This window comes from Danio aesculapii, chromosome 13, assembly GCF_903798145.1.
Source record: "Danio aesculapii chromosome 13, fDanAes4.1, whole genome shotgun sequence".
Lineage (NCBI taxonomy): Eukaryota > Metazoa > Chordata > Actinopteri > Cypriniformes > Danionidae > Danio > Danio aesculapii.
In genome coordinates, this window is record NC_079447.1 from 31,853,439 (window position 1) to 31,865,100 (window position 11,662).

The 11,662-nt window shown below is 35.0% G+C and overlaps 1 protein-coding gene across 1 annotated transcript in view; it reads right to left on the reverse strand.

Moving 5' to 3' along the window:
• The window catches only part of camkmt (calmodulin-lysine N-methyltransferase), a 269,153-nt gene that overhangs the window by 62,277 nt on the left and 195,214 nt on the right, over positions 1–11,662 (reverse strand). The window contains exon 4 of the mRNA XM_056470723.1: positions 10,241–10,301. Coding sequence (XP_056326698.1) covers positions 10,241–10,301 — 61 coding nt within the window. The remainder of the gene's footprint in view (positions 1–10,240; positions 10,302–11,662) is intronic.

Genomic DNA, 11,662 nt, shown 5'->3' on the forward strand with positions numbered 1-11,662 from the left:
TAAAATAATAATAAAAAATATCTGATGTAATCTGATGTTATCTGTAAATTTGCATTTGAGTATATTGTTGAGATTTTTTTGTTTTTTTTTTTTGCAAATTCGAAGCATTTTCTCAAAATATGTGTCAAAATAAGGTTCGTCACCAAAACTCATTCTGCTAGCTAAACAGAAAAAAGTTATGGCCAAATTAAGACTCAAAATCACCCTTAGAGTGGATGAAAAATATCCCCAACAGCACACAAGGGTTAATGGTAACAACTTCTGTTCCTTTTCAAAGTTACAGTATGATATTTACAGGGACAAATTATCAACAAAAGAAATTATAATTTTTTGGTGCAGTTTTTTTCCACAAAACCAAATAAATACCATTAAAAACCTTAAAGATGACTATGATTTATAATCAATATGTTTTCTCACTTATCTATCCCCATAAGGACAACTCTTTTGGGTGTGATGAGTTTTGGTAGCTCACTACGATGTAGTACTTGTGGTTTAGCTCACATTGTAAAGAGTAGTACACAGTTCCACAAATAAGATAAAAGCAACGTAAAATCAAGGTAAACTACATGGTCGCAATTTGCTTTTGAAAATGGGATTCACAAGGTGATCTGAACAACTCCCACCTTCTCGTGAACGTGTACAGCAAAATGTATTTGAAATGTACAACAAAATCTACCATGTGTGATTTATTTCAGATTTGCAAAAACGTATACAGTGCCCTCTAGTGGATTTGTCATCTGAAACATGCAATACAACATACACAAAGCAATGTATTTTATGCAAAAATGTAGCCCGAGTTACATTCTTCCAATGAGCCTGCACTGGTATATTCAAATTGATCATAAATTTGATTTAGGATTTTTATATTTAAAAAAAATTATATAATGTTAATAATATATATTTATGATTATATCATAGGTAATCGTGAGCTAGTAACTATCTGATTAAAACTCACACACAAACACGCTAGTTGTAGGTGGCAGTATTGAACAATATTGCAGGATGCCATCAGATAGAAAATTTTAAAAAGGAGTGTGACAGAGTGCAACAACTACTGTCGCACCAAATTATGCTGGAAATGATAGATGATGAATCCAAGAGACTCTACTTGCAAAAAAATCACTTTGACCTTCAGCTAAAAATATGCATGAATGTGCATTAAGTGCAGAAGACAGTATTTTATTTATTTTTTTGCTATGTTTTATTTGAGTTTTTGTTTGAGTCACTGCTAATTTTTCTTTATATAGTAGTCAATAAAAATAATTTATAATCTATAACCTGCATGTAGAAAGAGTATGTGCATATTATTCTGATGCCGAAATTGACATCACACACTGTATGCTGACCCTTGCATATGCATAGACAGTGACGTTTACCTTGGATTTCAGTGGCTATTTCTTGAATAAGCTAAATGTAAGCTGTGCAACAATTTAGAAGGATCAAAGCCTGTCAAAACACCGAACTGTAGTTATATGCATAATGTCAATATACATCGACACCCCTCATATTTTTAATAGGAAGCTATACAACATTATATTTGTGCATATACATTAGATTAGACTTATCTAACAAAAGAACTTGCAATAACGTTCCAAAAACTAGTACACCCAAATTTATATCTTATAGAAAAATATTAAAAACTAACTTTAAAAAACAGGAAAAATCAAGGGAAGAAAAAAAAAAACTGAAAAATTTAGTTGAAATTTTTCAGGTTGTATTTTTTTTTTTTTTTGCAATATTTTGCTTGAATTTAATTGTATTATCTTCCAATCTCTAAAGTTGTTTGGTGACTAAAATATTATGTAATAAATATATCTATTTAATAAATCTGTTTTGTTTAAATGCACCAAAATACATTGCTTATATTCACTGAGAAATGGATACAAATATTTTTTTCAAAATGGGATGTACTCAGTTATGCTGAGCACTGTATGTATGTATTTATATATCTACAGTTAAAATCAGAAAAAAAAAAGAAAAACTTTGAAAATTGTTTTATTTTTTAAATATTACCCAAATGATGTTTAACAGAGCAAAGACATTTTCACAGTATGTCTGATAATATTTTTTCTTCTGGAGAAAGTCTTATTTGTTTTATTTCGGCTAGAATAAAAGCAGTTTTTAAATTTTTAAAAACCATTTTAAGGTCGCCATTGTTATACAATAACTTGCCTAATTACCCTAACCTGCCTAGTTAACCTAATTAACCTAGTTAAGCCTTTAAATGCCACTTTAAGCTGTATAGAAGTGTCTTGAAAATATCTAGTCAAATATTTACTGTCATCATGGCAAAGATAAAATAAATCAGTTATTAGAAATGAGTTATTAAAACTATTATGTTTAGAAATGTGTTTAGAAAATCTTCTCTCCATTAAACAGAAATTGGGGAAAAATAAACAGCGAGGCTTATAATTCTGACTTCAACTGTATGTTTTACACTAACACGATATAAGAAGACAAAGGCATTACCTAACACGGCAATAAAACACTTTTCCATACTGTAGTTTAAAAATCTCTAATACTGAATGCATACTCATAAAAACACAAGCCAACATTCATTTATTTGTGAATGTAAACATCTGATGTTTTCATTAGCAGAGGTTGTGCAATATTTTGCAAAATTCCTTCATTTTCACTGTAAGTGGTGACACATTGACCATTTCAAGACATGATTATGAGTCCAGAGTTGAATGCGCCATCTATGAATATGTCTATACATTTTTTTAACTCCAACATTCTAACTGACTATATCTTTCTAAAACATCTTCTGAAATCTGACTTTTTAGATGTCAAAATAATATGTTAGATGCTTATAAGCAACATTGTTAGCGTCTGGAGAGTTTGACAGCACAAAACGCCTTCGAACCACACATCAACAACATGCACAATTATTTAATTCATATTGCATTCAGCATAGCCTTTTCCTAACAAAACTGTGATTTATAAGTCACACCATGACCGACACGCACAAACCTTTCCTTTAAATACAGAGACCTACAGCACCCGAACAGAATAATTCATATGAAAGGTAATTCATATAATTCTCACAGGAATGAAGGATTTACACAAAGACTATAATTTGCATAGAGTTCATTTGTGTTTGTCATACACAAAATATACAGTAGAGAGTCCTTGTAGATCAAAAGCAGCCTCCTCACACACACGCACACACAGGCAGCTCGACTTCATCATTTTGCCAGTCATTTGTGCGCTCAGTGACAACAGTCTCCATGTGTTTGTCTGCTCTCAGCCTGTGATCCGACACCTTCCATTGACAGAGAGACGGAGTGGAGGATGAAGAGAGAGCGATTGTTGTATGAGGGAGTGCAATTAAAAATTAATGCGCACAAAACTGCTAGTATGAGCCGTGCCGGGGACAAAGCCCCAGTGACAGGTAGCTATTTGGCTGTACGTTGGGCTAGTGGAAAGAAAAGCGAAAAAACTAGAGGGATAAAGAGAAGAGATGGGCGCTCTCGGTAAATTGACTTTTTTTCTGCGTTATCCTCCTCTTTTCTCTTTTTGGTGAGTGCCTGATAACAGGTCTGGAAGATAGCGAGAGGGTGACAGTCCTTGATGACATACAGGAACAAGAGACACACATACAGTGCGCGCACAAACATACCCACACACACACATCAAATGAACTCCAGTTTTTAATTTAGCAGTCTGAATATGCACTAAAGCGATACACGGGACCAGAGGTTTTAACATCCTGTGTAGATGCACGAACATTGGCCCAAGGGCGTTAAACCTGCTCTGTCTCTATATGCCCAGTTGACCTTCAGCTTGCCGCTGTGTGATCGATAAGCCTCTCTTCCCTACTCTGCCTCTTGAATGTAAAAACAGGAAATCAAAGGCTTGTGTACCGCCTTGAGTGCAAATCAAAAAGTGCCCCTTGCCTTTCTGTCATATGGCTAAAGTGAGAGAGAGAGAGAGAGTGAGAGAGAGTGAGAGAGAGGCTTAACAATACTTCTATTTGTACAATTTACTTCACGTTGTAATGTAATGTGTATTTATACAGCGCATTAATCATGGATGGCCGGACACCCAAAGCTCTTCACAATCATGAGGATGGCGGTGTTTCTTCACACTACACTCTCAGAAATAAAGCTGTCGCAGGAGTGGTACCTTTTCAAAAGGTACACGTTTGTACCTGAAGGGTCCATATTGGTACCTCAAAAGTATATAATAGTACCTTCAAATTTTAAGAGGAACACTTTTGTACTTTTTAGGTACTAGTTTGTACCCTTGAGGTATTAATATGGACCTTTTAGGTACAAAATTGTACCTTTCGAAAAGGTACCACCCCAGTGAAAGATCGCGTACCTTTATTTCTGAGAGTGCAGGGCTGTGTGTTTTGGGTTCAATATCGATTTTTTAATAGATATTACGATTTCGATTTGATTTGCGATTTAATTTCGTAGTCAAGCTTAAGCTCAATATTCTTTATCGGAGCTTCTTACTGCTAAAATGCAAGTGTTAGTTAAACAAACGTAAAAAATGTAAGTGTTAGTTAAAAAAAGGAACTGAAAAGATATTAACTAACTCCAACTTTTATTCAGATTTGTTAATAAATATTCAGAAATGAAACACTCTATTTTCTCTAGAGCAAACAGTAGTGAGTTATGGTGTTAGTTATCTCCTGGGGCCTTGGTGATGTTTTTTCATATGGTGCAAGGGCTGCAAACAACTCAGAAATTGTTCTTTAATGTTGCTCGCTACTAGATTGAGTGTCACTGGTGATACTTTTAGTTGACTTTTTAGCAAGACACTCCTTATATAGTCATCTGTGGTGCTTTTTCAGGTGTTGGTTGTTGTATTTCCTCGTGCTGTGGCAAGAATTCTGTGACAACTCTTACAGATGACCTGTTTTTGTTTGGTGTCTGTGACTTTGAAACCAAAATATTCCCAGTGAAAGTGACATGGTGTTTTTCTTTTAAATGAATTCATCTATTAATGCAGCGCTTCCCAAACTGGGGTGCGTGCACTCCTAGAGGTGCGCAGTCTGACCACTAGGGGTGCGCAAGAGAACGTTTCAAATGGCGGAAAATTTGATCTTTTATTATTTTTATGCATTTATCTTGGGTGAACTTCACATGTCATATTTTTGAGAGAAAAGAAATCCACAGAGAGAGAGAGAGAGAGAGAGAGAGAGAGAGAGAGAGAGAGAGAGAGAGAGAGAGAGAGAGAGAGAGAAAAATCACATTACAAATTGTATTTTATAACCTATGCATTCTCACTCATCTCGCGGTTTCACGTCTGACTCAAAATAGCCCTTTCTTTTCACATTAGGCGCTAAGTGAAAGTACATTCGTTTTTTTTATTCGCTTACTATATTCATTAAAATGGACACCTGGTTAAAAACTGACACTTTAAAGAAGTCAAGTGACAGTTGGGATGAACCATCTACTTCGGCCTCGGAGGATAATGAACAAGGTGAAGAGGTGCAGGCGGAAACAGAGAAATCCAGCAGAGATGTACTGATGAAGAGAGTTAGGCCAACGCTAGAGAGTGAGAAAACGTCAAGTAAGAAACGCAAATATAGCCACAGTTACATTGGTTTCGGGTTTACATGGATTGGAGATGCAGAAAATCCAAAGCCAGAATGTGTAGTCTGTGGTGAGGTTTTAACTAATAGAAGTCTTAAGCCCTCATATATAGTCTGGCACTTACAAACAAGACAGCCACTTACAAGACATGCCTGTAAGGTTTTTTTTTCAAGGAAAATTAGAGGAACTGCAGAAGGAGAAAAAAGGAGGCACAAAGGAGCAGTAGCTTTCATCCGAAAAGTTGCACCATCAGTTTCCTGGGTGTACTGCAGCATCCACCAAGAAGCTCTAGCGATTGAAAACATGCCAGATGAACTTGTGTCTGTACTTAATGATGCTGTGAAAATGGTCAACTTCATAAAAGCTCGTCCATTAAATTCACAAATTTTAGTATTTTTATTTTAATCAAGTATACAGAAAAATGTGTGTATTTGATTATTGTAGTTAAAAATGTGAAGTTTAATCGGAGAAAGGGGTGCTTGACAATTCTGTTTGGCCAGAAGGAAAGTGTGCTCACTCAATTGGCTAGTAAGACTGTCACACACAGACGGCAGTCACGCATTTTCTCTGGGTGGAGAAAATTATATAATACACATATATTTCATAACATAGCCTCTTGCGATTAGCTAATCGCAATGCTTCAAATCGCGATTTAATTTCGATTAATCACACAGCCTTACTCTACACCACCACCAGTGTGCAGCATCCACCTGGATGATGTGATGGGAGCCACAGGACAACGGCGCCAGTGCGCTCACCACACACCAGCTATAGGTGAAGTGGAGAGACAGTGATAGAGCCAATTTAGTGGATGGGGATGATTGGGAGGCCATGATCGGTAAGTGTTGCTAGAGGGAATCTGGCCAGGACACTGGGGTTACACCCCTACTCTTTACGAGGAGTACAATGGAATTTTTAATGAGCATAGAGTCAGGACCTTGGTTTAACATCTCATCCAAAAAACACTGATAGCGCTCACTGATAGTATAGCATCCCCTTCACTTTACTGGGGTATAAGGACTCACACAGACCACAGGTTGAGCGCCCCCTGCAGGCCTCACTAACACCAGTTTGGCAACCTAGTTTTCCCATGTGGTTGCCAATCCAATAATATCTAGCTGCAGTACCGCAGACCCACACATGTTTCAGGACACACAAATCAGGACACGCGATCTAAGCAGGGGCAAACCATATATGGTTACAACGAATGTTAATGTTATTAACGTTTTCTTGGACCTCGTCATCAATATATTTTTATATATATAGTTAATAAATAGTGTACACAATAGACAACAGTGTACTATTTCACAAATATAACGATCGAGACGGGCGAATGGGGGAACGTTGTTCTGATCACCATTCAATATAATAGACTCAACAGTTTCAGTCATCAAAGATGATCAATCATTATTTAGTATAGCAGATACCCGTTTGCTGGCCTTGCTGAAACATTTTTCAGAGATATATAAACAATCTAAATTGGACAGGTTTCATTTATATAATGGATTCATCATAATGAAGGAAATAACAGCAAGTTAATATGTATAGGCTATAACACATCTTTATATGTAATAAAAATAATTTAATAAATGAATAACATTATATTAAGATTTTACTCCAGTGATAAAAATACTATTTATTTGCTTAACAAAATAACAGTCACTAGTTTTTTAACTAATTAGTTTTATTTACATAATCCGAGTACAAAACTGCACAGATGATCAAAAAATGATCGTTACAATATAATAATGAAATAAAGACTGAAATGGGAAACCCTAAACTGTTCACAGTCACGGACGGTCTTGAATGCCATATTTGTGAAATTTCGTAGGTGGTGACAATCAGTGGTGTAGTCCTAAAACAAAAGGTGGTGTACTATTACACCCGACCCAAATTTTAAATGAAAGCAGGCAAAGAAACGACGAAAGTCAATGTTTCTTTGATTCATTTAGCTTTATGTTATTTATATAAGCTAGCCTTGGCAATTGGCTGTATGTATACAGTATGTAGCTTATATAATCATTTTAATCCTGAAAAAAAAGAGTCAATCAAGATAGTTACAAGAATTTAGTTAACTTTTATTAAAGTTAACTCAATAGGGCCTGTGCATTCATGGAAAGACAGCTTTTTTACTTACTTTCTTTACTGGCTTATTACTTTACATTTAATAGGTTCCTTTAAACATCAATCAGCCATTATTTTTGATTGTCACATTCGTGCATGCTTGTTTTAAACCAAACTATTAGGAGTCTGTCTTCTGTTGTTGCTATTATATACTAGTAGTTACCCTTTTAAATCGCATATAGTTACGAGATTTATGAGTAATCTTTGCCTCATCGTTTTTAGAAGTTTAACCAGAAAAATAAGTGAGTATACCAAGGGTATACTCAATTATTGATCCTTAGAAGTGGTAATACCCAAACAGCTCGTGGAAAAAAGTAAGCATACTGAGTATACGTGCGTATAGCAAGGACTACACCACTGGTGACAATGCTCCTAAGGAGTTAGTCGTCGTTAAACAAGAGAAGACTGATTCCTCATATATGGAAACCATATAACCACATATGGGTCACCTCTGCCTAGATAAAGTGTTCTGGATTGTGTGTGCTGAAACGTATGTGGGTATGCAGGACTGCTGCTGGATATATCTCCGCCCATCCAGGTACTGACCAGGCTCAGCCCTGCTTAGCTTTAGTGAATAACCAGTCTTGGGCTACAGAGTGATATGGCTGTGGTTAACATTCTGAATGATATAATCAACAGTGGTAGAAAGAGTCCTGCGAAATCATACTCAAGTAAAAAAACTACTACTTGCACAAATTGTAGTGCAAGTAGAGTAAAAGTATCTGTTGTAAATACTAAAAAGTAACCCTTTTAAAAGTGCTCAAGAGTAGTGAATATTACACTGTAAATGGTTGATGCATTAACATGCTACTTGTGCATGCGTGTGAACATAACATTCTGTAGTGCATTTACTGTAGTTATTGTTTAAGGCCATTTTGCGATTTCAAAACATCCTTCATTTCCTCATCAGTGACATGCAGTCTAAACAGTCTCTTGTCATTGCGTGTAAATATTTTGGACATCATCTTGGACACTTTTAAAGCTGCCACACGTTTTGCTGCATTTATAAAGTACCCATGTCTTTAGGTTGTTTTGTATGATGCAATTTCTTTTTATGTGCGATTTAATTTGACATGAATCACAGGACTTATTTTTCTGCTTAGCCAATCCCCATAGACAAGAAAAACATCAAGTAAAATAATGGAGTAAAAGTACAGTACTAAAAATGTACTCAAGGGAAAGTAAAAGTACACCTTTTTAAAACTACTTAGTAAATTGCAATTCCCGAGAAAAAGTACTCGATTACAGTAATTTGGGTATTTGTAATTTGTAACTTTACGCCACTGATAATCATTAATATAAGCAAGTTTACAAAACTGGCAATGCGGTGGCGCAGTAGGTAGTGCTGTTGCCTCACAGCAAGAAGGTCACTGGTTCGAGCCTCGGCTGGGTCAGTTGGCGTTTCTGTGTGGAGTTTGCATGTTCTCCCCGTGTTAGCATGGGTTTCTTCTGGGTGCTCCGGTTTCCCCCACAGTCCAAAGACATGTGGCACAGGTGAATTGGGTAGGCTAAAATTGTCCATAGTGTACTGTATGTGTGTGAATGAGAGTGTATGGGTGTTTCCCAGTGATGGGTTGCAGCTGGAAGGGCATCCGCTGCGTAAAACATGGGCTGGATAAGTTGGCGGTTCATTCCGCTGTGGCAACCCCGGATTAATAAAGGGACTATTCCGAAAAGAAAATGAATAAATGAATGATTGAAGTTTACAAAACTTACAAAATACCACACATAATACATTTACACCCTATATTTCACAGAGTACACATAAATTACAGCAGCTTACTGTTATAAGTGAATAAAATATTTAACCTCGCTGCTGTTTGAGCACAACATTTCTTCAGTACTTTCGTAAAGCTTTAATTTTCTGTGTTTCGCTGTTCCTATGAAAATAACACTGCCAGTTTAGCTGTTTCTGTCAAATAATTTAGAAAAGAATTTAACAATAATTTTCCTTTTTGAAAATGTATATTTTATTCGTCCCAAAAATAATTTGAATTATTTGAAGTTTCTAAGCAGCTTGAAAATAAAGGAGAGAGAGAGATACTTTTCCAATTTCCAAATAATTACACCAAATTTTACATCTTTAACAAACACAGAAAGATTGAGGCATATCTTGGGAGAGAACTCCAGTCTGATATCAACAGCAACAAAATAATGTATTAGCCTGTCATAAACAGACAGTCAGCAAGTGGACAAAACTATAATACAAACCATCTGAATGTACAGTTGCATATTGTATCTTATCTAGTTATATTTCAATAATAATATTTTTTCTCTTTCATTATCTTTTTTAATTATAAGGTTAGTCTTTTTTACCTTCTAATTTGTGCATGTTTTTATCAAAATTTTAATTGTGATTTTTTCTTTGTTTTTTTATTTTCTGTATGTATATGTTTATTGTTTAATCACTTTACGATTTTAATTCATTGTTTATGTACTCTGCATAGCTTTGGCAATACTTGACAAGTCATGCCAATGAAGCTCTTTTCAATTGAACTGAATTGAATTGAATTGAGAGAGAAAGAGGGAAAAATAGAGAGTGAGAGAAAGAGAAAAAGAGATCTTACGTAAACATGTGGCGTTTCTTCAGGCAGTAGTAGGCCATCACCTCTTCTGAAGGCCAGACACCTGAAAGAGACAGACAGACGTTAGGAGAAGCTTATGAAATAGACTGGTATTCACTGTCATGCTGTATACAGTCAAGTCTATTCATAGTACTGGGAACTATTATTGCAGGATACTCAGGATAAGATCTGTCCTGTCAGTCTGTCTAGACACAGAGTCAAGTTTTCAATATCATTTTAAATAGAGTAAATGTTACAGCACAATATGGTTTTGAGTTTGACAGACGCACTGTATTTCAACTACAGTTTATATATGTTTGGAGGCAGGCAATAGTTTTGTGTTCGTACAGGCTGGTGGTGATTTGATAGATTATGTTTTTTTCCTGGGAATAATATCTCTAAAGGAGCTGTTGACATGGAATGTTGACATGGAATTGAAAATTGTATTGTGCTCAGGTGTAAGTTTTTCACAGACTTCAACAAAGTGTAAAAATCTTGATGGTTCTGTGCGTTACGTCTACCAAATCTGATCTTTATTTTGAATTTTCATTGAATTTGCATCAGGTGATTGGCTGGGCCATTCTACAGCTTGATTTTTTTTCTCTAAAACAATTTGAGAGTTTCCCTGGCTGTGTTTTGGACCATTGTCTTGCTGAAATGTCCACCCTGGTTTCATCTTCATCGTCCTGGTAATGCAGATGTTGGACTGAAGCAGCTGATATTAATTTACAATAACAAAGGGCAGAGGGTTGCTGAACAACTACTGAGAGATTTCAGCTACTGTCTGGGCTTCACTAACTTTCTACACCTCCCTTACTTCATTTGTTCAATACTTTTTCCCTGCATCATTTAATTTTATAACACAAAATTAGTAATCTAATTAACTAGATTTGTTTTCTTCATATATGTATTTCTTTGGTTACCAACATCCGGTGAATTTTCAAGTCAACGTCACCTTTAGAAATATGTTTTTTGAGAAAAATAGTGACATATCCAATACTTATCTTCCCTGCTGTATATACTATAAATGTAAATGTGAAATTTATACTATGTACTTGTAGTTGAAGTATATAAACATACACGGTCAAGCCTGAAATCATTCACACACCTGGCAAATTCTGACTTATATGTATATATATGTATATATATGTATATATATATATATATATATATATATATACGTATATATATATATATATATATATATATATATATATATATATATATATATATATATATATATATATATATATATATATATATACGTATATATATATATATATATATATATATATATATATATATATATATATATATATATATATATATATATATACGTATATATATATATATATATATATATATATATACACATCATAGACTGTAAAATATATGGACGGAGTATCCGTGACGTCACCCATAGGT